This window comes from Natator depressus, chromosome 10 (genome assembly GCF_965152275.1).
Source record: "Natator depressus isolate rNatDep1 chromosome 10, rNatDep2.hap1, whole genome shotgun sequence".
NCBI classification, from domain to species: Eukaryota; Metazoa; Chordata; order Testudines; family Cheloniidae; genus Natator; species Natator depressus.
The window spans coordinates 78,009,664-78,037,229 of NC_134243.1; the positions used below are offsets into that span (position 1 = coordinate 78,009,664).

At 43.7% G+C, this 27,566-nt stretch overlaps 1 protein-coding gene across 4 annotated transcripts in view; it reads right to left on the reverse strand.

Annotated features, from left to right (window-relative positions):
- Nucleotides 1-27,566, reverse strand: part of MEGF11 (multiple EGF like domains 11) — a 376,622-nt gene that overhangs the window by 115,951 nt on the left and 233,105 nt on the right. For all 4 annotated transcript variants that reach the window (XM_074966585.1, XM_074966582.1, XM_074966584.1 and 1 more), the window contains 4 exons: nt 18,253-18,499; nt 16,112-16,232; nt 9,608-9,744; nt 2,760-2,972 (listed from right to left, as the gene is read on the reverse strand). In XM_074966585.1, the coding sequence (XP_074822686.1) occupies nt 2,760-2,972; nt 9,608-9,744; nt 16,112-16,232; nt 18,253-18,499 (718 nt within the window). The remainder of the gene's footprint in view (nt 1-2,759; nt 2,973-9,607; nt 9,745-16,111; nt 16,233-18,252; nt 18,500-27,566) is intronic.

Sequence of the window (27,566 nt, forward strand, 5' to 3'; positions counted from 1 at the left end):
TATCAGCTCAGACACTCCTTGGCTCAGAAACTGACAGGATTCTGCAGAGTTCATTGAAAAGTGGAAGGCTGAAATACCACACATGAATGAAAGAACATTTACAGCTCTACAGCTTGCTGATATCTCTCTGTTCCACAACAGTGGTGATAAGATGCAGGGAAAAAACAGATTATTATCAATGGAGAGACTAGACTCATTTATTAAGGAGAGCGAGATATCATCTTGAGCAGAGGCTGCTGCAAGTGAAGCTGATGGGGCAGGGATGGAAGGAAAAGCATCGGAAGCACTGGCTGGGCAGCAACCAAGAGCAGATCAGCTGTAGAAAGTAACTAACTATTACAGGGGATCAAAGCTAAGAGGGGCCTTGATCCACCAACATTTAGAGTCTCTCTAAAAACATGTGCCCTAGCCCTCCTTGACACACTGTTCATCCTAGCCCATCCCCACGCAATGCAGGTTCTTCCAGCCAGCGCAACCAGCCACCCCAAAAGGATCTTCTTTCTACTCCCTCAGAGTGTGCTCATCTTTCTTACACTCCTGGCTGAGTCCTTCATCTTCCTCCATGGGAGGTGGGTGAACTCCCCATTCGGCGAGGCTAGTCCCCTGCCCCGCCCCTTCTGCCTGAGCCGCCCCCACCCCTGCAGCCGTGCCGGCCCAACCCCTCGGCTGCTGGCCAGATGGCCGGCCCAAGCACTGTCCCGAGCACTGTGCTGCCACCCAGCCCGTCCACAGGCCCAAGCCGCCCCTGGACGCTGGCCTGAGCCCTTAGCTCCAGGCCGCGGGCTGGAACTGAGCCCCTGCCAGCTTCAAGGGAGAGGGAAAGCGAGGGCAGGGGCTTGGGGTGCAGGCACGGCCTGGATTAGGGGAGGCTTAGCCTCCCCTGGACTACGATACCCGCTGCCCACGTCTTCCTCGCAAGTGAGATAGCCCTGACCACTCCAGCCGGCAACTGAGCCAACAGCAATCAAGTGGACCTGCACCTCTGCTGGCTGTTCTGCCCCATGACTACACTCAGCCTTCCTCTGAATCAGGATCCAGCCTTAACCCGTGGTGTCTAACTCTCAGCTATACACGCCTAGCACTCTTATTCATGGCAGTAGCTTCCATTATGTTATATAAAATACTTGTGAGCCCGGTCTTAGCAGGTGCAGAGTCTCCTTAGGGGCAAACTACACAGTGCAAGCAACTATTTCACTGGGGAGCACAGCTGTAATTGCTGCTCTGCTCAGAGTGATGGAGGTTTTAAGTAACCCATAGCTGCTACAGTAAAAGTGCCAAATCTCAGTGTCGCAAAGTCTTAACACTCACAATTGAGCTATTCCACATGTGCTGCTTGCATATATAATTAAGGAGTAAGTATTTGTGTCTTAGCAGACTGCAAGATAGGTCGGTCAGCAGCAGCAGTCAGGTCTCCACCAGTCTGGTTTAAAATTGAAGAATGTCCCTATCAAGGGCACGTTTGCTTGAGCATCAATTATCCCTATCTCTTTATGAAACCTACAAAACCCTGGCCTGGCTGTGAACATTTAACAGTAAGGGATGTGAAATCAGGATCAGAGCAGGAGGGAGAGTAAAAAAATCCCTTTCATTTAACAGTCCAAGCTCCTACATTATCCTGTTCTATTGTTGCCTGGTAGAAAGGTGTCAACATACAATGGCGTTAGTCTGGCAGATGAAGAGCCCTATTCTGAGCACTTCCTGCTAGGTGTTCAGTAACTTCCACTGAAATCAATTGGGAGCAACAGGCACACAGCATCTTGCATGAATTTAGTGGTCCGAACCTCGCAGGATTGGGTCTTAAACGAAGCAAAAAGGAATAAAAAATTAAGATCTGATCTTTTCAGTGAGGTTTATTCCATTTCAGGTACCCTTCCCTGATAATTATTTTCTTGAATATTTTACATATGCATGTACTAAACGAAGAGCAAAAATAGGCACATATGAGAAGGGGAGATAAGTCTATTTTGACAATGTTGACTTCATTAGAATGCTGGAGAGTGACTGGGGGATATTGATTTACGTCTATTTATACATCTGCCTCAAGTGTTTTCAACAAGGTAATTTGCCATGAGACATAAGATGAAGCAAATTAGGTTTCATTTTGCAACTCTGTTTGGAGTGTGTAGACTCAACAAGAAATTCCACGTCATAAACCGAGTCTGTGAGATGGAAGTTAGTAAAATCTCTCTGTTTTTTGAACTTCTGACGTTTTTTTTAAAATAGAAAATATTTTTACTGAAAATTTAAAAATGAAGAGTTCAGTATCATGGTGTTATCCATCCAATCTTTGCAAAGCTTTTATCCTTCTGATGCTCTCGGTGATAAATAAAACATGTTGTTGGCATCCTTTCATCTGCGAGAGATGGTGGGAATTGCAGCCTAAGATGTAGATGGTTTGCAATGTCTATAAAAGGGGTAGGCATATCTATAAAGGGCCTCATATTACAGCCTTTACTTGTGCAAGTAATCCTGACTTACATGAGTAAGGGTTATAGGACTGAGATGTAAGTCAGCATGTTCAGGACTTCAGTGGGACTACTCATCTTCCTAAAGTTAGGCCAGGGCTTAAGTCTTGTGCTGAACTGGGACTTAAGATTTCCTGTAGTCACTCAAATCAAAGAAATAATTCACAGGAGTTGGATTGGGCCCTAAGGAAAACTGCTGGGAGAAAGGGATGGAGTCAAATACAGATTTTTTCTCAATGCTTTCTTACTTGTATCTATTAGTCTCGCTCCTAGTAGAAAGTATGACGTACATACCTGAGAGTGTTGGTAATATTACAAGGACATTTCCTGTAGCATTTTAGGCCATAAAGCCCTTCTGGACACATTCTTTCTTGGCAACGAATCCCTTTAAACCCAGGGTCACACATACATGCTCCGTTTACGTGGTAACACTTTGCACCATTTTGACAGTCACATTTTTGAGTGCACTGAAAGCCATACGTCCCAATAGGACACTCCTCTTGACACCTGCAAAGAAATATGTGAGATCTGATGAAATCCAAATGTTAAATAGAGGCTAGTCCGTTTATGACTTTTCCAAGGGAATATTGTAGCTGATATATTAAGCATAAAATCATACCTCATTTATTTAAGTAATGTACTGAACAAATGAAATCATTGAGGTGATGTGTTATCTTGAGCATGTAAATTGCTGCTAACCTAAAGTGTATTTAATCTCTGTCCAGTTAAATTTCACAGTATTTACACAAGTGTTAACAAAGTGACTGCGCTATCACTTCCTCAATAATTACATTCAGAAAGCATGAACAATTTGATACACAATTAGCTACTTTCTTGAAAGAAAGTCATCTATATTTGCTTTCTTCTCATTTTCAAAGCACTACACACTTCCTTAAATGTGTACCACACACTCGGAATGCTAATCAGAACTGAAAAATAAGCATGATCAATTAAGCAATATTAAGAATAACGTGCTACAACAAAGAATGATTTTATTTTCCTTTTATGCTGCTTTTGCACCTGTTTTATATCAAAAGTGAATCTGGCCCCTTGTCTGGTTGCATATTGTGACAAAGTTCCTCACCTGCCTTGGTGGGTCCTGCGCTTATTGGTGGATTTGCTTGCCTCAGAGGTTCACGGCAGCCCTCAGTTTGGCCACTTTCGTGGCTCAAATCTGCCGTTCACTCAGTTAGCCTCTTCGCTGGCCAGCATGGGGAAAGGAAGAAGAACAATCCCCGCAGGCTCTGCTGATCCATCTAGTGGATCGGGGAACAGGCCAGAGACCTTCCCCTCTGGTGAAACCCACTGTCCAGTTCAACTCCTCCTGTATCAAGTAGGGAGTTGGGGGAATGGAGGGATGGGGGGAATCTCCGGGTTCCAGGCCAGGGCCCTGTGGAATGCAGCTGTCTACAGTGGCTCCTGTAACAGCTGCGTGACAGCTACAGCTCCCTGGGCTACTTCCCCATGGCCTCTTCCCAACACCTTCTTTATTCTCACCACAGGACCTTCCTCCTGATGTCTGATAATGCTTGTACTTCTCAGTCTTCCAATAGTACGCCTTCTCACTCTCAGTCTCTTGCACCTCTTGCTCCCAGCTCCTCGCACGCACCACAAACTGAAGTGAGCTCCTTTTTAAACCCAGGTGCCCTGATTAGCCTGCCTTAATTGATTCTAGCAGCTTCTTGATTGGCTGCAGGTGTTCTAATCAGCCTGTCTGCCTTAATTGTTTCCAGAAAGTTCCTGATTGTTCTGGAACCTTCCCTGTTACCTTACCCAGGGAAAAGGGACCTACTTAACCTGGGGCTAATATATCTGCCTTCTATCACTCTCCTGTAGCCATCTGGCCTGATCCTGTCACAATATGTACTGTCTAGCTACAGTAGTTTGAACCTAAAAACCTCTTTTCATTTATTATTACAGCGATGGTCACTAGCACAAAACCTCAGACAGACAGTTTTCACCCTCAGTGTAGCTTCTTTTTCAGAATTACCAACATTTGTAATACCTGATACACACAAAAACAGAACCCCATCAACAGTATATACAGATTTGTTTATCTGAGCATCCTTTCCTGTTATATTTCAAATATTTCCCTACTGGATGATTTATGAAATGTTGGGCCAATACATTCTGAACAGTCTGTTTCACAGTGCTGTGCAAAGCAATCCAAGAGATCCCATTTCCTAGCTGAAAAGGCCAATAAAAGTCCTAGAAAATGGAACTCTTTCTATGCTTGGTGCAGCTTGATGGTTTCCAAATTTTACAAGGTATTAGTACCTCAGTTTACATGATTCATCATGAAGCACAGCTATGCTTTATTCGTTTAAAAACCCAATTCCCTTATCTCATGGATACCAGATATTAGAAATAGCCTATCAGCATTAATTTAACCCCAGGCATTGATTAAAATGTATACGGTAAATACAGTGAAGAGAGGTGAGTGTTAAAGGTCTTTTTGCAGGTCCCTTCACAGCTGGCATGTGAGAGTTAATATGTAAAAGATTAAGGTACAACGCAAGCCTAGCAAATTGAAATGAACACGCTCAATACATAAGAGGAGAAATCACGGTTGCAGTTTTACTAAAAACAAATAAAGTAAGTAAAAAAGCCCAGCTAGTGATTTAATTGCAGCCTGTTTCACCACGGCTGTTGTTGCATTGTTCAAGTTCAGACTTGGGAGCCAAAGTTAGAGGAACATGTGGAAAAAATGGCAGCGAATGAGCTCTAAGAGTCACCCTGAGCTAACTATTGGCTGCTAGCTTTGCTGTCCTCAGTGCAGTCCAACTGCGGAGTAATAGCCAACACGGAATCATGGGAATAGGACTGAAACACTTAAAACAAATGAAATGCAATGAATGCATTAAGATGTCTTATGTTTCCGTTGCCACATGCAGCTCTACTAGTGAGCAGGAGTCTACTGTACTCAACAAGATGAATGCACAGTCGATGGTGCACTATATCATTCTATATTTATAGAAGATGAAGCATTACATAGAAGGGAAAAAAGCATCTGGAAATGAAATATTGACGACTTAATCCATTTACATAATTAGCCATTTTCTACTAACAATTTAACCAACTTATTTATTTGGAGATCAAGCAGCTACTGCTAATGAATTTTATAAGAAGAATACTAATAACAATTCCTCTGGAACATAAGGATAATCACAGCAGGAATTAGCTTTCTACTGAAACATCCTTCCTTAGCAACATATCAATCTAATGTGTCCATAACACCATTAACAACCAGATACATTGCTCAATTAAATTACAAAATGAGCTGCTAAGCCCTAGTTGTGTTTCTTGTTTAATTTACATTGCTTTCTGCCTATCTGGGGAGACTCGCATTATAATTTCTACTGAACTTTAATATGTTCTACAATTATTTGGGCTGGGAGAATATGGCTGTCACCTGTAGAATTAATGGAAGCAATTTCACAAAATATTAAACATAAGACAGCCTGTTTAACAGAAGAAAATATTACAAGCACCTACATTATTTTCCAATATGAATGCTCGGAATGGTTCTGATGGAAGAATGATGCCTCTGTTTTCTTTACAAGGATCACATTTTTGTACAACAGACAACGCTATCTGAAATACACTTAAAAACTGTGGAGATCACTGTTTTCATAGCTATGAAATATTTATACAAACAAAGCAGGAGAAGAGGTTTACTTATTCTATCATAACAAATGTAGTATTTATCCTATTAAGATTCAATCTATCAGCTCAATGGCGAGACGGAAAACCCAGCTAAACTGCTAGATTCACTTTGTCGCTGTTGTCAGCCATAGAATTTTCATACTTTTATTTCCAGCATCCAGATGTGCTTTTGCTATTATTCCATTCAAATAATTTACAATACAGACATTTACATGGGCGCTTAAGTCATTTTAGTTCAGCACAAAGCTATCTGGGACTATCAATAGTGCTTGTCAATTTGCTGTAGGTAAGTAGCGTGGTCCCACTTCCCAGAAAGCAGGGAGTGAACAAAAAGTGACAATTACACTTCTACAGGCTTTTTTGTCTTTGTTAAGTCCACAAAATATTTATCTAACTATATGTCATTATGTGTCTTACAGGACTCCAAACAGTATATTGCTATTTACAAACAATTAAAAAGGGACATCGGCAGATAATCAAAATCTAGTAAAAATGATTTTACAATATCTAATATTAACAGAAATATTCTCCTGATTTTAAAAGAATGTCAAAGAAAATACTGTTTTGTTTGGAAACAATATTCCCCTGCTGCGGCTGCAATGTATATTGTAGCATTATGATAATATATGAGACCCGGAAAGCAAAATGGACTATAGCCCGAAAATGAATCTGACTTGTTTGTCCTATTGTCCCAGCTGAGTGAAATCACAGCATTAATAGGTAAAATAATTTAGGTTTGTTAAATATTGAGCCTGCTCCTGCTGCCATTAAAGTCAATGGGAGATTTACCATTAACTAGCTGTAGTTAAGAAGAGGTAAAAGAAGTGTACCCATCTTAAGAACAAATGTTTACAGATGAAATCCTGTCCTCACTGAAGTCAATCGCAAAACTCTTCAATGACTTCAGTGGGGACAGGATTTTACCCACCGATAAGATAATTCTTTTGGGCTTCCCAAAAACTTTGCAGGGTTCATCTAAACTGAGGAGTCTTAAATAGCGGGTGGGAATCGCCAGGCTGCTCCCAGCCTCTCTTGCTGCTAGAGAAGTTGAGTGTGAAAGTCTATGCATATTGGCTTTGAAAACAGATGAATCTCCTTTCCTCTTATTCTTCTCCTATTCTCTGCTTCCCTTTGGGATACCCTCACTTCCTGTGACCACCCTTCTTCTGTCCTTCGTGTCTATTTTGCTCCTCACAGCCCCCAGTCCAGCAAATCACGTAAGCATCTGAGCAGTTCCATCAGGCCCTACTTACTTAGAAGCTTTGATTGGATTGGGGCCCATATTCACACCTTTCCATCCCCCTTACTTGCCCATTTTCCATTGTTACACCTTCCAGTTGGCCCCTATTATTTCCTCTCTCTCTCCTCTGAGATCCCACCTCCTTCCAGGGGCCACATCCTTCTTATTTACACACACACACACACACACACACACACACACACACACACTTCAAAGACCTTCTATTTCCTTTTTCGCCCATGAGGCCTGCAACTTTTCTCCCACTCTCCATCCCATACTACACTGCTAGCCCTCTAAAGCTCAACCTGTGTACCCTCCTTTGTCCCTCTCCGCATCGCTAGGCTCCCCCCTTTCCGTTCCCTGGCTCTGTGAGTTGCTGCCAAGAGCATGGGCAAACTCGATCCCTTCTTCCTTTGCCCGCTGCTTGCTGTCTCCTCTTCCAAATCCACAAGGGAGTGTTTCTGCTCCTGCTGCTGCATGCGCTCTGTGCATGTTGGGGAGCAGTTCCCTTTATTTCTCACCCCCTCATGCCAGCTCCCTGGAGCGGAGCCGGCTCCTTTGCTGCACCATCCCCCCTTGTGGCTGGGGGCCGTACTGGGAACAGAGTGAAGGAGCTGGCCCAGAGGTCGGCTGCTGGCTGGGAGCTCATGACTGCTCTAGCAATGTTGAGTCTCCTACAGACCCAGGGCTTGCTAGCAAACCAGGGGCCCTAGAGCCATTGGCTGCACAGGCCCCAAAACCAGTCCTTCGTAGCTGAGGCTAAGTATGCAAAGAGCTTCTGATTTCAGGCACAATCACCATGATAGACACTCAGCCCTGGCGATCACTTTTCATTGGAAAGCTATCTCCATAATTAAAAGAAAGTTAAAGCTAAGATTAGCCATGACATTTAAAGGCTCCCCCAAACTAAAGGGGCACTGGCTTTGTGCCATGGAGGTCCCAACCACCAGCTTTGTAAAGGGCGCTGCTGTAATAACTGGGGTTTTCCTTAAAGCAATGTTCCCTAGAATGACTTCTACTTCCATCTGCTTTACCTAGCTGCAGCTGCCATTTGACATATTTCCCAAAGCAAATACTGGCATCGGTGATATGAAGACACATGATTTCAACAGAAGTCTCATGGTTGTGACACAGCAGAATGGCCTTCTAAATGTAAGTGTAGCATTTAGGGCTGGTTTGCTTGTGTCCTTTGAATAGCTGACAGTTACACAAATAAAGATGAAAGGAAGTAAGACACTCCAACAAACTCTAAACTTCCTTATGCACTAGGACAGGGGCTCTCAACCTTTCCAGACTACTGTACCCCTTTCAGGCGTCTGATTTGTCTTGCATACCCCCAAGTTACACCTCACTTAAAAACTGCTTGCTTACAAAATCAGACACAAAAATACAAGTGTCACAGCTCATTATTACTGAAACACTGCTGATGTTCTCACTTTTACCACAGAATTATAAAATAAATCAACTGGAATATAAATGTTGTGCTAACATTTCAGTGTATAGTATATAGAGCAGTATAAACAAGTCATTGTCTGTATGAAATTTTAGTTTGTGCCAACGTTGCTAGTGCTTTTTATGTAGCCTGTTGTAAAACCCGGCAAATACTAGATGAGTTGATGTACCTCCTGGAAGACCTCTGCGTCCCCCACATACCCCTGGTTGAGAACCACTGCACTAGGGATAAAATTCAGTGGGCTATCGCTTAAGATGGGCTTAAGTGATGTACAGGCCCTCTGAATATACTTCAATGAAGTCGCTTAATCCAAGACAGCCTTGTAAAACAATATCATCCTTTCTGATCATATTAAGGCTGCTCCTCTAGTTTATAAATGTTGAGGATTTATCACTTTTTGCTGGTGTCAGAGACTACAGCAACCCAGATGGGAAAGGAGGGACATATTAAACTGCTGCATTGCTTACTCTTGAGGATATTAATTTGTATAAATATGGTTCATTTACATATCTTGTAAACATGTAATGCTTTCTATTAAATTTGTCGCTGTAAATATCTAAATTTAATTTAATCCATTAAATTTTTAAAAGAGCACAGTAAAAAAAAGAAAACCAACAGTAAACAGTGAGCTCTGCCACTGAAAAGTAATAACAAAGGCATATTTATAAAGCCTGAACCGCTGTAGGAAGAGGCACCTAACTGCAGCAACAGAAATGTAACACACTGTTCTCCAGAGAGCAAGGTTGTTTAAGATTAATATTGAAGAGCAATGGGTTTTATTACCTGTCTCCCATATATCCAGCTGTACACAGGCATTTTCCTGTCACATGATCACAATGTCCTCCGTTATGGCATGGACAATCCTGGCTGCAGTTAATTCCAAAGGTTCCGGAAGGGCATGGCTCTGCACATACAAAACCCTGGGGAGGTGCAGAAAGAGCAGGGTTTCAGTGAAGAGTTGCAACGTTCTGAGCTTTTATTTGTGGCTAGTATATTTTTTTGTCTGTCTTGCTACACCTGGCTTCAGCCTGTCTTGCCTTTCAACCCCTGGCGGCTCCATGATTCCTGTTCCATCCTACTCCCTTCCCCTGGCCCCTCACCTCCCCTTCAGCAAGGCACTGAGACAGAGTTGCCTCCTCCTCTAACCCAGGGGCACTATGCTGGCTGCAAACCAGCAGGGGGAGTAGACAGCTGCCAGACAGGTGGCAAAGAGGCCGCCTGGCTGCCTAGGCCCATCACTACCGCAGGTGCCTGATGGCCAGGAGAAATAACTGCAACAAAAACCCTGCTCCGCCCCTGCTGTCATGTGGGTGATGACATAGGGGCCTGCTGACAAGACTGATGCCAACGTGCGAAGCGAGGCACATCTACCTGGCAGCTCTCTGCACGGACAAACCAAGATCCACAGAGATATAACTGGATTCCCCACTGATGTTCATCTGCCTGGCTACAGAGCCATGCCCCAACTTCCCTCTCTGCAGCCTCCAGCCTTGACCTCTGCAGGGGACGATCCCTCTGAATCAACCTGCATAAGCAATGGCTACTTAAGGTGCTGTCCATAAATGATGTACCATGTATTTTGGTGATTTTCAAGATCCACCCTCCTCCTGTAACACTGAGGCCTGGTCTACACTAGCAGGGGAATCGATCTAAGTTACGCAACTTCAGCCTACGTGAATAACGTAGCCGAAGTCGACGTACTTAGATCAACTTACCGTGGTGAGTCGACTGCTGCCGCTGCCCCCCGCTCCATTGACTCTGTCTAGGCCTCTCGCCAAGCTGAAGTACGGGAGGCGACGGGAGCGCTCGGGGATCGATTTATCGTGTCTAGTCTAGATGCGATAAATCGATCCCCGCTGGATCGATTGCTGCCCGCCAATCCGGCGGGTAGTGAAGACATACCCAGAGACAAATGCACACAATTAAGGACCCACCTCACCCCCTGTAATTTATGGACAGGCCTCAACCTGCCACTTCAGGTATCTCTGCACACCTACTCCCAGCCTTTAGACCGGCTGAGCATTATCCAGCACAGACGGACGAGTATCATGTACAAACCCCATTGACCTATAAACTAAAACATGTTCATTTAAAATATGCTCCTGCAGCCCCTTTTCACTTGGAAGCTTTAAACCTAATAACAACAGTCAGTTCAGAATGCTCTTCCCACTGAAATCAAAGGGGAGAGAAAATATTCCCATCACAACTCAACAAACAACTGGCTGTTCACACTGGATGAAACTCACCCTGGGGCATCAGGCCACCAACAAGCTCATATGCCACCTACGGCCCATTTTGGCCCTCCACATCCCAGTGCCAATCCCGTCCCCTTAGCTCCATGTCCTGGTCCCCCATCCCTCTGCTCCTCCCAACCCCTTCTTCTCCTCCCTCCTTCTCTATGCTGCCAGGGCAGTAGCAGCAGAAGAGCTGAAAGCCGAGGAGAGAGAGCCTCCCTGCTCGCAGTTCCAGGGCCCAGTACCATGACAACCTCCCGGCAGCCAGGAGGAGCAATTGCTGTGAAAGTCCTGATCTGCCCATGTAGCCCTAGGATAGCACATACTCAGCGTAGATTGTGTCTTGGGACAATCTAGCTGCCAAATGCTAATAAGTCACTATTGAGCATGTGCCAACTAGATTTTCAGAGGCTCACAACTTCACCAAATTTGAGCGGGTTTCCCCAGGGATGGTTAAAGGCACATCCGTCACTCCAGGGCAATGTCCTTGCCAAAGTTCAACCCCCTGCTCCACAGCCTGGAAGCACCAGAGCTCCACAACTAAAAGGTTGTAAGACTTTAACATGGGCAAAACAACAGGTTTTCCCTTAACCTCAGACTGAGGCAGACACATAGCATGCAAAATTTCAGCCCAAACCATTCAAGTTGGACAGAGTTATAAGCAACTGAGGCAGGGTCTTACAATGGAAAGTGCTGGGAGACCTTCAGTATTGGAGTCACTGCCTGAATACACAACATTTGACAGAAAAGCCGAGGGGATTTCCCTTGAACTTTTTTTGGGGGGGGCGGGGGGGGGGTGTCTCTGTGAAGTCTCATTTCCCCAACCAAGTGCCAGGGGCTCCTAGTTGTGAACAAAGCACATATTGAATAAATCTTACACAAAAAAGAAAAATGGAGCATCACAAATGAGGATATTCCTGGTTTCAGCTCCTCTTCCGGGGCCCAATGTCAACAGCTTAGGAAGTTCTGTAATAGCAACACACCTGCAATGGAAAGGCGGCCCGCTCTCTCTAACCATAAACCAGATCCCTCAGGTCTTTCTCAACCTGGTGATAGGTGGTTCCCTGGCTAGAAAACAGACATTTTGGCCTCAATTCAAGACCAGTCAGATTCCGCTGTAACAAACATGTCTCTCCAGGCTTGAGTAATAAGCAATACTATATATTTGGAAATGCAGGCATCCATTTATCTGGATAAATGCATTTTCACTTCATGTCTCAAAAAGAACAGGATTTTTATCAACAAACAATGACAAAGTAGTACTCTGAGATCTATCCCCCAGAGCCAAACAAATCTTTAGGCATAACTTTTTGCATTAATGTGTGCTACGAGGATATAAAACGCCGCTTTGTGGAAGATCAAATGTCAGACCAACGTTTCTTGTGGTTTATGCATCTTATCAGCAAAGTTTATTTTTTAAGACCCCAAACTCTTGGGCTTCTGCTTTTAATACAGTTTCCCAGCATTATTACAATTTTGCATTAGAGAAAAAGTCTTCCCACCCCTTCGTTTATTTCATTTTACAAAAACCACAACAACAAAAAGAAACCTGCACATGGGTGAGATGGAGGCGAAAGCACCCACCAACCAACACCCACATCCACTGGAGTGAAAAATGCCCAATACATTTTAGCATTAGAAGGCACTCTTCTAGTGTAATACTTCATACAATAGGCTGCATGCTGTCCTGGTGAAAAAAACATGGGGAAATAAATACTCAACATAAAACATTGAGTTATTGTAACTCACTGTATTTCTGTCAGATTCCCCCTTCACAGGAAAGGGTTTTACAAAGCAGCTTGAGGGGTAGAAGAAACAGCCTCTAAGGGAGGCAGATCCAAGGGGAAACCAGAGACTACCTCTCTAGGCCACTTTTACCCTTTCAATTTGGTGCCTAGTCCCCCAGGTACCACAGCTCCTAAGGAAGCAAAGCTGTCATTAATAACTCCCATGGTCTGCAGCCCAGGAGAGGACAGAAAGTGCAGTGGGGGAGTAGTGGCAGGTCCCAGGAACTATAAAATTGGAGTAAATTTACAGTCGTATAAATCCAAGGAGAATTCTCTCTCTCACATGTGCAGTGTAACTCCAGTACACACACACAGAGAGACAGTCTGAAGTATCCTCTGCAAGTAAACATCCAGTTGTCAAAGAGAGACTATCAATAGTATAAAAGAAAATGAACACAATTTAGCAGCCCCATCTCTCCTGCCCTTTATTGCCCACCTGTGTCTGGCTGCACAAACCACGGCACGTGCCAGGAGTTAAAACTCCAGCAAGAGAAAGGAATTAGTTGCTCTTTCTCTAGGCATTGGATTTTCAGCCTTTCATGAAAACCCTGGAGAGTCCCTTTAAATTTAAAATCCCAACATTTACAAGCTGAATTCTTCTGCTTATCATTTCAGTTTCTTCCCCCCAGAATACTTGATCTCTCACTTCAATTTTTAGTTATGCTCAGTTCAAACACATCAATTGTTAACTCCAGGTTTTTCTCTGGAGACTAAGCAGCCAACAATAGTTGTCAGGAAAGTCCCTCTGGGCCACTGAATATTGCAGAAAAAATTCTAAGCTTCAAGTTGCACAGCGCAAATGGGACAGAACGAATAGCTGCACCTGCTCAGCAGTATCATTGCTGTAGCACTCTCCTTTAGGGCCCACTTTGCACCTTAAAAGACTTCTAAAATTTTCTGATCTTCCTTTACATTCTTGTTTTTCTTTAGTGACACTTCCACCCTGCGAGAAAAGGTCTCCTGCCCAGATAGCAGAAAAGGAGGAGTCCAGTAAGACAATTTAGATTCTCAGAAACGCTGGTATGTGGAGTACAAATATTAGGGGAGCACTAGTGGCAGGAAAAAAAAATCTCTGGATGACATACTGATGCTCATTTCTTTTTACTAATCAACTATCAGGGGAATTGCAGTGTGGCAGCACCGCCTGCCAGCCTGAGAAAAACAATGGGGTTGCCTGCTTCATCTGTTAGCTACGCACCCCTCAGGGAGGAACGGTCTTTTGCTCACCCACTGAATGCCGAATGAGGGTGACTTACCCTATATGAACACTGCTGGGTTTTTTTGGACCAGCTTCGAGTCATCACTGTGTCACCACTCACTTTGGCTATGAGTGTCTTATGAGAGAGATCCACTTGGAGTTCTTAACATAGAGAAAGGCTTATGTTGGAAAGTCTGTGAAGGGATGGTTTGCTCATGCATCTCTATCCTCCTGTGATAGCTTAGAACCTGCCACCAGAATCTTGAGGAAAATATCTTATCTGGCCCTAGCACCATGATCAAAATGTCTGACAAGCTAATTCAACTCTCTTGCAACCAAAGTTTATCTTCCAGGCAACGAGGCTTTTTTAAACCTCTTTGGGGCCAAATTCCTTGTGGCGTAAGCTGGTTCAATCCCACTGAAACCAGTGAAGGTGCACTGTTTTACACCAGCAATGATTTTGCACTCAGTCTGTTGGCAGATTCCTATTACTGGGAGAGGGGGTGAAAAAAAATCTCTTGAATCAAATCCATCCCTGGTTTAATTCCACTGACTTCAATAGAATTACACCACAGAGACATTTAGATCACTATATTTCAGTGTTTGGATCCAAACACAAGTTCTGTTCCCCTGCAAGCTTGTGATTGCTGACAATGAGGACAATGTTAAGGACCGGGCTATTTGTCATAGCATAACGGTGCACCTAGAAAAACAAGGAAGCGGCACCTGGACATCATTCTGGGCAATGGAAGATGCTCATTTGTGTATCGGAGGAAGGAACTGAGCGCCCTACTCTACATTTATCATTCCATACACAGGATATGCGGTACAATTCTCCCTCTTCCGAGCACGCATGTGGAGGTATTTTAAAGAGCTAGAGGAATACAAAGTCCCCTCTCACTCCCGCACTTCCCAGGTGGAATTAGGTCCTCATCAAATTGTGATGTGTGATGATCTTTATGGCGTACCAGGAATTCGAAAAATCACAGGCATTGTTTTCCATTCAATTCCAGCAGGACTGCCAAGAGACTAATTGCTAATACTGGCAAAGTGCCAGGTAACGAAGCGCAGTTGAACGGTGTGCAGGCCTGGGAGATTTGACAAATCCGTAGAGAGTTAATTATCACATTATTGATAAAGTTAAGGATTTTTAAAATGTTTGGTCTTGCTTTCTTGACACAAAATGAAAGCAGAGGGTAATTTGCTCTCTCGGGGCCAACTGTTTCACGCAGGCAAAACTCCTATTAAAATCAATGGGAATTATGCCTGAGTAAGGACGGTAGCACTGACCCTATCTCCGTGGCCCCGCGATGCTGTGTCTATTCTCTGTAGTGTTGCCTTTCAGAGCCCCGGCTCTTCTCCCACCTTCTCCCTCTCCTGTTATGAAAACACCACAGCGTTCGGCATTTGCTCAGCATTCTCTGTAAGGGTTGCATGTAGCTGCACTACCCCAGGAGAAGGCGCAAGGAGGAATTGTAACTCACAGAGGCCCAATTCCTCCCTGCTCCCCCCTTGCCCACAGGGGTGCTTTGGGGGGAGAACAATGTTCTTCAGCTCTTTGCAGGGTGTAGCTCCCTCTCCTAGCACTGGCTCTGCTCTGCTGCTCAGCACTTGAGTGTGGGGGAGCCAAGCTTCTGCCCGCTCCTTACCCCTCTCTGCGCATTCCAGACCCAGCTCCTCAGGAAATAGCACAGGGCATGCTGTCACTGCTCTCCACACTTTCAGCCATGATGTGGGGAGGATCCATATGGGGGTGGAGGAACTTTATTCCTCCTCACTCCCCAGTGCAGGTGCATTGAGGCTAGTCACAGTCTCTTATGTGTTTATTGCACCGCAGCAGTGCCTCGGGGCCCCACTGCGGTAAGTGCTGTACGTGAACATACGGAAAAGACGGGCCCCACTGCAACGTGTTTACAGTCAAAGCATATGACAAGAGACAGCAGGTGGATACCGAGAGCAGACAGAGGGAGCCCAAGGTATCGACGGTGAGTAAGTAAATGATAATGTACTTTCAAAGTAAATATAAGCACAGATCTACAGGTGCAGTGAGTCGTAACTTGTTACATACCATCCATCCAGGCGGACAGGAGCACTCGCCGGTGATATGGTGACAGACTCCCCCATTCTGGCATGGGCAGCGCAATTCACACTGAGCTCCATGACTGCCTGGAGGGCAGTGCTCTTCACAGCTTGGTGGGGGGCAAGTAGGGTGGGGTGCGGGGAACAAAACACAAGTGATCACTTTAAAAGCAAACATTAACAAGAAACGGGCAAATCCACACCACACAGCCTCATGGGAGCTCTTATGCAAATCATCAATGGCTCAGTGAGTTTCAATGGGCAATGTCAACAGTAAAAATTAATTAACCAAAATTTCCAACATTTAAGTTCCTACAAGATGCTGTGTTTGTGTTCTGAGGAGCCAGTCCTGCAAGCCTAGTTCACGTGTGTACTCTTTACTCGCGCATGAAGTCCCGCCAGCCTCAGCCGAACTGCTCCCGTGAGTAAAGACAACTCATGCACATCAGGGTTGCAAGATCCAGCCTTTAAAGCTTAATTACGCGATGCAGCAAACAAAATAAAACAGGATTAAAATGCTGAAAAACAGTAAGTGTTTTGTTCTTCCAAAATTATTACAAAATGTCAAATGTAATTCCCCCCCGGTGCAGAGGGCAGGCACAGGGCCACCTGAGCCCTGAAATTGTCATCCAATGGCTCCTGAGGTCAATGCAAGGACTGCATGGCTTTCATGATACTGAAGTGACCCAAATAGGCCTGTGCTAGCTCTCTGCACCTGGGTGCTTTTCACCACATTTGGCTGCTGCTTTCTCAGATTACTAGTTTTAACAGATTAGGCTCCTCACAAGCAAAAAACAGACTATTCCTCCAAATAGAGATGCTCATGCAACATACTAGTAGCTGATCCTGCAAACACTTTACTGCTGTGAGTGGACGGGATTACTTAACAGTAAGCAGAACCTTTGGTAGTAAGTGCTTATAAGATTGAGTTAATAATATTGTAAGGAAATCAGGTACGTAGTAAAATATTTAAAGGGACACAATTTATTGGTACAGGTTAATACAGTCTTTGTTTTCTATCTAGGCATAAGCATTCTTTCCTTCATACTGGCCCACAGGCAATGCTAGATTACCCCAATAAATAAATAAATAAATAAATTTTTTCAAGAGGAGAGCAAGACAAGGTGGGTGAGGTAATATCGGTTATTGGACCAACTTCTGTTGGTGAGAGAGACAAGCTTTCGAGCCACAAGGAGCTCTTCTTCAGGTCTGCATCAGTGTCAATGGGACTGAAGAACTCCTCTTTGCAGCTCAAAAGCTTGTCTCCCTCACCAACAGAAGTTGATCCAATAACAGGTATTACCTCACCCACCTTGTCTCTAATATCCTGGGACTGACATAGCTACAACTACCCTGCATACAAAAAAAAAAAGTAGGGCATTTGCCATAGATTTTCAAAAAGCCGTAAGTAGGCCTCAGTGAACAAAACACCCCTCCCCCCAGAAAATTCTCCTGTTTCCTTTAAATAATTTTGAAAAGCATAATTACTTCTGAAACTACTGCAAGAACTCTAATGAGAACTGACATTACACTGTCGGCAATTTTAAACAAGAAGCTATTGCTCAGCTGCCCTAAAATTAATATGCAGATTTGGTGAATCTAACTCGTAAACTTTCAGTGTGGGATATGGAGATTTAGCTACGTGATTCTTGTCACAGTTAACGGGAGTCACAGAGCTAGAAATTTGCCCCCTAGATACTAAGCCGATAGAGTTATCTTTAATTCTTCCTCAGTTATATTGGAAATCAGATAAGTCAGAGAAAAGGAGTCCCATTTGCTACTGCATTGGATCGCTAAACATGTATCTCTGATTGCTTGCAAGTACAGTACTATGGTTTGATTCTCATATTCATACCACAGCTACAGTAATTTTACTCACAGGTAAATCTCCTGAATTTTTAATCTCTCTTTAGACTAAAATTTGATTTCCACGTGTTGACAGCTGTAATTAGCAGTGATAAACAGTGCTCCTTTGTTCAGTCTCCCATAAATCCTGTTACCTGGTTTCTAGAGAGTAAAAAGTATAATGTATCGATTGTGTATATTTTATCAAACATGCACTGAACTAAGAGGGGTCAAAGCAAAGCTATTAAGTGATGCACAGTAAAATATGCCTGTCATTGAACTTACAATACCCCTGCGTATCCGGGAGCACAATGACATTCTCCTGTTTTATGGTCACAGGTTGCTCCATTTTGGCACTGGCATTTAAACTGGCAGCCCTTTCCATAAGTCCCAGGGTCACAGAGCTCTTCACAGCGCCATCCTTGGTACCCATCTGCACAGACACAGGCTCCAGTGATAGGGTTGCAGAGAGCCTCGTTCTGGCATTGGCAGCGGTTGCTACAATGCGGCCCCCAGTGATCACTATCACAACCTGTAAGAGACACATTCATTTACTGAGTTGATTAGGTGAGTGCATTCATAGAGTCTCATTCCATCCTTTGATGCTTAGTCTGGCAAGCACAGAAAAAAGGCATGGTTAACATCAGGCACTTACACAAAGGTCTTTACGCTTGTTTAACTAAGGCCCTGGTCCAGCAAGGTACTTTAGCACATGAGTACCACACGGGAGTAGTCCTGGGCTTAAAATTAAAAGCACACTGTTAAGTGCTTTGCAGGATTAGAACCTAAATCTTTTAATAGCCTCTCTCCCAGTATGTCTGAGAAAGCTGGAAGGAGCAAACCCAGGGTGGAATTAGAGGTATAGGCTGAAATCCTGGCTGCACTGAAGTCAAGCTACACATGCTTCGTACTGCTGTTGCAAGACTTCAAAATGTAACTGTAAAGCCACAGTCATTGGAAGCACTCGTCCTACAAACCACAAGGTCTCCTCTACTCTTCAAATAGCTTCCATCAGAGGTGGAGTCTCTCCCACGAAAAATAGATAACTTTTTGTCCTTTTGTTTCTGGAAAGTTGTGTATTAGTGGCTTGGAATGAGGAACTTCAGCCAGGGTGAAGAGGAAGATACATTATTCAACCAGCACTGCTGATCTTCAATTTTTTTTTTTTTAAAAGAAAACCCTGTATTGAACAAAAGCATAAAAGGCCAAAATCAACCTGGGAGAAGGCACAACTCCACTGGCTTCAAAAAGAGGTAGAGCTACTTGTTCCAGGCACAAATTTATCTCATTGACTATACACCTACATGCTGCATGGAGAGAGGTGCATGGCCTAGCGACCTGAGCACAGGAAAGGGCGTGAGGAACTTTGGCCTAATTCTCGCTCTGCCTTGTGCAAGTCACTTTATTGCTCTGACTCAGTTCCCTTAGGTGTACAACAGGGACGATGCTTACCAAAGTTGCAGGTAGCAGTGTAAAATGGTCTGAGAATACAAATCTCTCTGTTCACATGTATTGAATTAGAATCACAGAACTGGAAGGGACCTTGAGAGATCATCTAGTGCAGTCCCCTGCACTCAAGGCAGGACTAAGTATTATCGAGAGAGAGAGAGAGAGAGTGTGTGTGTGTATATATCTCATGAAGCATTAAGAAAAGTATTGTATGTAAGCTGGAGGGGCAGGGAAAGTGTCTATGTTTATACAGCGGCTAGTCCAGATTGGTCCCTGAAACTCCACTGTGATATTACTTAACGTTTAGATGTGCCCATTTTATTTAAACGTTTATTTCAAATTTCTCTCTTTCTCTAGCTTTGCCAAATCTCACTCCACGCTGTAATCATAGAATCACAGAAATGTAGGACTGGAAGGGACCTCAAGAAATCACAAGGTCCTACAGTGAGGCAGGACTAAATAAACCTAGTCCAGTGGTTCTCAAACTAGGGCCGCCGCTAGTTCAGGGAAAGCCCCTGGCGGGCCGGGCCAGTTTGTTTACCTGCTGCGTCCACAGGTTTGGCCGATCGCAGCTCCCACTGGCCGCAGTTCGCCGCTCCAAGCCAATGGGGGCTGTGGGAAGCGGCGCAGGCCGAGGGATGTGCTGGCCGCCCTTCCTGCAGCCCCCATTGGCCTGGAGTGGTGAACCGCGGCCAGTGGGAGCCACGATTGGCCAAACCTGCGGACGCGGCAGGTAAACAAACCGGCCCGGCTTGCCAGGGGCTTTCCCTGAAGAAGCGGCGGCCCTACTTTGAGAACCACTGACCTAGACCAAACCTGTTCTTAAAAACTTCCGAAGACGGGGATTCCCCAATCTCCCTCGGAAACCTATTCCAGGGCTAAATTTATAGTTAAGAGAGTTTTTTCTAACACTTAATCTAAATCTCTCTTGCTGTGGATTAAGCCTGTTACTTCTTGTCCTACCTTCAGTAGACACAGAGAACAACTGATCCTTTTTATAACAGCCCTTCACATATGTGAAGATTCTCAGGTCCCCGCTCAGTCTTCTTCTCTCAAGACTAAATATGCCCAGGTGTTTTTATTCACAAGGAAGATCAGGGTGCACCAGGAAGGAGCAGCAACTCCTCTGACTGGCTGTAACATTTAAAAAAATTCGGATAGTAAAACCGGCCTGTAGTGGGTGGGAAACTGGCTGGCCATTGGATGGATTTTCCAAAGGCTTTTAAACACAATGCCTCAGTGCTCACACGTTACACCACTCGGTATGTCTAGCTCAAGGTAGCCAGCCAAAATGTTTTAACTTGCTATTAAATAAAACAGCTTGGCACACAACAGATATTGAGAATGTGAATTTCACTAGCAGGTATTTAAAAGAAGACCTACAAATAAGGATTTAAAAGGCAGCAGACTCCACATGGAAAACACTGAGGAGAAAAAAAAAAAAGATGGGGCCAGATTTGCTTCTCATTCAGAGTGCCCCAGGGACCAGATCCAACTCCAGCTGAAGCTGATGGAGCCTCTTCTACTTTACAGAAACTACAGGCAGGTTTGAATCACAATTTCTGAAAAAGTACATGGTTAACCCACAGTCAGTAACTCTCTGTCCCTCTCTAGTGGCTAGAACATGTACTGACATTTATGAGTCCACTACTTACCTCTGAGTTTGCAAACCTAATCCTATATCTCAAGCAATAAAGGTTCATAAGTCTAGATCCAGAGGTCTCTGGTTCCATCCCTATGGTTACATTCAGCACTGTTCACCCCAGTGTTGATGCCTGTTGTCAGAAAAGAATAATTTTCATGGTATAGATCAGGGGTGGCCAACCTGAGCCTGAGAAGGAGCCAGAATTTATCAATGTACATTGCCAAAGAGCGATAGTAATACATCAGCAGCCCCCCATCAGCTCCCTCTCCCTCCCTCCCCGTTCCCAGCACCTCCCGCCCACCAGCAGCCTCATCGAGCTGCGCCTCCCCCTCCCACCCCGCACCTCCTGATCAGCTGTTTCATGGCATGCAGGAGGCTCTAGGGCAGAGGGGGAGGAGCGAGGACACGGCAGGCTCAGGGAGGGGGCGAGAAGGGGTGGAAGGGGCAGAGCCAGAGGTTCAGCAGTGAGCGCCCCCCGGCCCATTGGAAAGTTGGCGCCTGTAGCTCCAGCCCCAGAGTTGGTGCCTCTACAAAGAGCCGCGTATTAACCTCTGAAGAGCCGCATGTGGCTCCAGAGCCGGAGGTTGGCCACCCCTGGTCTAGATAATGCCTAGGAGTCTTTCCACTAACTTCAGTGAGAGCTGGATGAAGGCCTATAACAGAGGTAAAGCAGGTGAACACAGTACCACTGTGCTGTTGTAAAATGAGTGTTAGAGGAGTATCAGCTTATTGTATTCAGAAGTGTCGTGGGGATTTTATACAAAGCATTTTGTATTTTCATTACCTCCATCTCCTCCAGGTTTAATGTCTGAGCAATTTAACATGAAAGTTGGATCTTTCTCGCTCAAAATTGTATCCATTCCTGTTGTTTACTCCTCACTTAAAGCCATAAACCGTTGTGACAAACTGTGTCATTGCTAGATGGATCATTGTAAAATAAAAATAAAAATTGGGGTTTGTGGGCCAGATTCTGGTTCTAGGGACATCAATATAAAAGACTTACATTGGGTCAACCTGGATTTTCACCTCTATGTCTGAAAGCAGAATCTAGCCGTAGGACTTTATTTTATATTATATAATATTTATATTGCAATAGTTTCCAGGACCCCCATTGTGCTAAGCACTATACAGACACATGCAAAGATACAGTCTTTCCCCCAAAGAGCTCATATACTAAAGCCTGGATCCTGCAAATATTTACGTCTGAGTAGTTCCACTGTGCTTACCATGACTACCCATGTGTGTAAAATTATTCATCTGTGTAAGTGGTTGCAGAATCAGGGTCTAGCAGTTCAAGTTGGAGAATAAAACACTAGAAGCAGATGAAACCTTAACCAAAAAAGAACCTTTTCCCATGGAATTTAGTGTGTGAAATCCTAATTTATGTCCCAGTAGTGGCTCCAGATTCGGATATCTGTGAAACCAGTGTAAATGGCCTCACCTCCCATTGCGTGGACTCAATCCCAGGTGAGGATGATGGAGTTCAGAGCACTCAGCATCACACGGACTTAAGCCTCTGGGCTGTAAGATCGTTGGGGCAGAGAGCTGTCATTTTTAAATCTTTCTGACAAACATCGTGTAGGCCTGGCACAGTTTAGCCCTGGTCCTGATGGAGCCTCTAGGCGAGTGGTTCTCAACCTGCAGGCTGCTTGTGGTCCAATCAACTCACAGCTGCAGCCCATGTGACATCTCAGGGCTTTAGAGGTAGTATATATATTGTGTGAATGCAGCCCACATAACACATAGAATGCTGCCTACGTGGCTCATAATGGTAAACAGGTTGAGAACCACTTCTCTAGGCTCTACTGTAATAGACAAATAATAATAGCAACAACATGAGAGTAGGAGAATAATTGAAGCTTACACAGAAGCTATACTGTAAACGCACATGCTATTTAAAATGTCAAAATGATGTACAGACTGGAACCACAACATCAATAAGAGAGCCAACTGGGAGCGGCGATGTCAGGGGGTGTGTGTGTGTGTGTGTGTGTGTGTGTGTGTGTGTGTGTGTGTGTGTGTGTGTGTGTGTGTGTGTGTGTGTGTGTGTGAGAGAGAGAGAGAGAGAGAGAGAGAGAGAGAGAGAGAGAGAGAGAGATGTGAACGTGTAGCACTCTCCAGGGAAAGGCTGTATTAATGAGAGCAGCCATATTGCAGGTCATGTGCCAACATTCCTTGGCAAATGCATTCACTCACTTCCTCTCTCGCAGAGATACCACCATAGAATAATTGCCAACAATAAAAGGGTAAATAGCTACGTAAAGGACGAGGTGGGGTGCGTAAGTGTAATCAGAGATGTCTGCATATTATAAATCTACGGGTGAGCAAGTCATGCCTCTGCAAAACACACGGTTCTAATACAATGCAAAACATCAGGCCTAGTGAAAGTGCATGCTAATTATATCGTGCACTGGGTTCTGAGAGCTACTATAGCATGTATCATCATATCACCAAATTCTGTTCTTCGACTGTCAGTTTAGTTTCACAATACACACCCAATAGGGACATGTCTGAGAAACCCATTCACTCGGAACAACTGTATTCTCCTCCATGCATGATTACTGAGCCACTGTGTTCAGGATGAGTAGATCTACTGAGAATTTAGCATGGCAGCACAAGTTGGACAAAGATGAAGCAAACGGAGAGGTCTAAAAATTGAGCGGATAAATAAAATGAGTTCCAAGGAAACTATGCCACTTATCAAACGACTTATGCCAATGAGAGACCGTTATTTGTGCCCTTGTGGTGCATTTCCATCACACTCTAGATACACTATTAATATGAAAAAGACACCCTATATAGCACCAGCAGCACAACCTGCACCGTTAAGGGCTGTGATTATTTGACCTCTATCATAATTTTATGTGTGTGGTGGGTTCTAGTTTTTTTTTATATATTGACCATATTCATACTCTATGTGCGGACAATCAACAGAATCTTATCGACATGCTAGCAGAGAAAAGTAACGTAGGTATCCTTATCTCAGTGTAAAAAAAAAAGGGCCAAATTCGGATGTCAGTTATGCTGATGTCAATCTGGAGTTACTTCACTACCTGCAAGGAATTTACTCCAGATTAACACCAGGATAACCAAGAGCAGATTTTAGCCAATTATCACTATTCTGGAATATTTCTAAATTTAATTGGGAATGTTTAAATAAAACACTAGCCTTGTTAAGAGGATATATAACAAATCAAACGAAACGACCTGAATCTGAGGTGAGAAGGTGCCTGTAAAGCAGGATTATCATGAGTTATTTAATGCATTTTTTTGAAACCACAAAGAGTTTCTGCCCTTAACATAACTGTACACCTGCAACATTACTGTAGTTAATAGGACTGCATGGGTATAATTAGTGCCGAATTTAGTTCTATATTTGTCTTTAACTCTGTGTTAGGACATGATTGCACATCTCTATATGACACTGAGTCACACACGACCCAAGCCACTAACAAACATGAAGAGACAGCAGTAAAACCTAAAATACCCCATTCCAGGACACCAGGAACAAAGAGTTAAAATAATCCCTTAGCTTTACAAATCCTGTACTGGGTCAAGAGTGAAAATCTGTTCCGGTCACATTCTTGTACCTAGCTGACATTTACCCATGTTATAACCACACCATTCAGTTTGGCACAATTCAGCACAGTTGGCAGGAGATGCCCAGGACTGGAATAGGATGCAGGAAAGGGGAATCCTTGGGGTCACAAAGGCAGTTCACATTACCATGCACTTGGCTCCGGCCAGGTCTATTAATTCCTCATGTTAATGAACATTAAAAGTCACATTAACATCTGTTTTAAAGGAAAGAGCCAGCAGGATACAAATCTCTTTCTGATCTGCTTGAATCTAAACCCAGAAGACTGCTTATCCTAACAGCTTCCTACACTTGCCTTACAAATTACAGCTGTCCTCAACATAATCACAACTTCAGAAGACCCTTTCAAAGAATTTTGCACAAAAGCTCAGTGGCAGAAACATCAAAACTATGCGATGGCAAAATAATGGAGAACCAGGTCTAAATGTCAGATTTCTAGAGAATACAGATGGATAAAGATGCACTATTGAAACAATGGTTTAATTGCTTATTCCCAACACTATCAAGATAGCGATGATAAACTGCATGGGCAGAAAGCTATTACAACCATTAAAGAAGTTAACACATTGAATTTCTGTAGATAAAAGATATATTGGGACATTGGGATATTAAAAACTATATTTTAATACTCTGTTACAAAGATTGTCTTTGATTATCAGAAGGGTATTGGTTGGTAAATGCAACAGTTGTTGACATAATTAACTTCTGTAAGGTGTTGGACTTGATACCTAAGAACATTTTGACTAAAAAAAACCTAGAATGCTATAAAATTAACATGGCACACATTATATGGATTCAAAGCTGACCCACTGATTGGTCTAAAAACGTAACTGTAAATGGGGAATCATCATCAAGCAGGTGGGTTTCTAGTGGGGTTCTGCAGCGATCAGTTCTTGGCCCTATGCTATTTATCATTTTTATGAATGACCTGGAAGAAAACAAAAAATCATCACTGAAAGTTTGGAGATGATGCATAAATTGGAGGAGTGGTAAATAATGAAGAGGACGGTCTAGATTGTTTAGTAAGGTGGGGGCCTCTTTCCTGGAAAGCAGTGACCCTCAGAAAGATTTGGGGGTTGTGGTTGTTAATCAGCTGCACATGAGCTCCCAGACACGGTGGACAAAAGCGCGAATGCAATCCTGGGATGCATAAACAGGGTAATCTCAAGTAGGACCAGAGAGATTATTTATTTTACCTCTGTATTTGGCACTGGTGCAACCACTACTGGAGTACTAGCTCCAGTTCTGGTGCCCAAATTTAAGAAGGATGTTGATAAATTACAGAGGGTTCAGAGAGCCATGAGAATGATTAAAGGATCAGAATACAAGCCTTATAGCTGGAGACTAAGGAGCTCAATCTATTTCTCTTAAACAAAGAGAAGGTTAAAGGGTGACTTGATTACAGGTTATAATTATCTACATGGGAAATAAATACTTGATAATGGGCTCTTCAGACTAGCAGAGAAAGGTATAACATAATTCAATGGCTGGGAGTTGAAGCTAGTCAAATTCAGACTGGAAATAAGGCATAAATATTTAATGGTGAGGACAAATAACCACTGGAACAATTTCCAAGGGGTCACGGTGATTTCTCCATTACTGGAAATTTTGAGATCAAAACTGGATGTTTTTCTAAGAGATGTGCTCTAGGAATTATTTTGGGGAAATTCTATGGGCCATGTTACACAGGAGGTCAGACTAGGTGATCCTAGTGGTCCCTTCTGGCCTTGGAATCTATGCACCTATGAATTATAGGCAGAACTGGTACCACTGCCTACAGTTAAGAGTCTCCATCACTTTCCACTATAAGACCCTGCTTTCATTTGTTTATAACACTGCCATAATTTAACACTTCAGCCTAAAATTTCCCATGCCAGGTGTCTGCCTCAGGATGAATTTTTTTGGATAATTTCAACAGAAATGATTCTGCTGTTTCAGAGAATGAAAGCAGAGGAAAATATACTATTTTGCTCATGTTAAAACAGTCTTACAACTTTTGCTGAGGAGCTCTAGCACCTCTGTGCTTTGGAGAAAGGGCTTGAGATTTAGCAGGGAGTTGCCCGGATGTCACTGATATGCTTTAAGTAATCCCAGTGAAAATCCACCCAAATTTGACCCAGTTTTAAACCTTTAAAAATTACAGTTTGCTTGTGCTCAGTATACATTTGTTATAGTTTGGGAATGGGTTCTCCAAAAATACTGCCTGCACTCTGCATGCTGTAGTCAAGGACTTCAGGGACTTAAAAGGACTTTCCTTGCAACTTTCCTTCCTCCTGGCAGCCCGGGGCAACTGTGTCTCTCATCCCACTCTAGTGACTGGTCCACATAGAGGATGACAACTTTTTATTAGTTCATTAGCCCAAGTGGCAGAGGTCTATAAAGATTCCAATCACGTTGATGAATCTATAAAGATTCCAATCACGTTGATGACTCCTGTGGATGTCAATTTGTTTCCCACATGATGGAATATCTGTTTCTTTCAGTTTTTAAAAAAGCTATGATATTACACCCAAAATGACAGGTTTCAGAGTAACAGCCGTGTTAGTCTGTATTCGCAAAAAGAAAAGGAGTACTTGTGGCACCTTAGAGACTAACCAATTTATTTGAGCATAAGCTTTCGTGAGCTACAGCTCACTTCATCGGATGCATACTGTGGAAAGTGTAGAAGATCTTTTTATCCACACAAAGCATGAAAAAATACCTCCCCCCACCCCACTCTCCTGCTGGTAATAGCTTATCTAAAGTGATCACTCTCCTTACAATGTGTATGATAATCAAGGTGGGCCTTGATTATCATACACATTGTAAGGAGAGTGGTCACTTTAGATAAGCTATTACCAGCAGGAGAGTGGGTTTGTGTGTGTGTGTTGGGGGCGGGGGGGGTGAGAAAACCTGGATTTGAGCTGG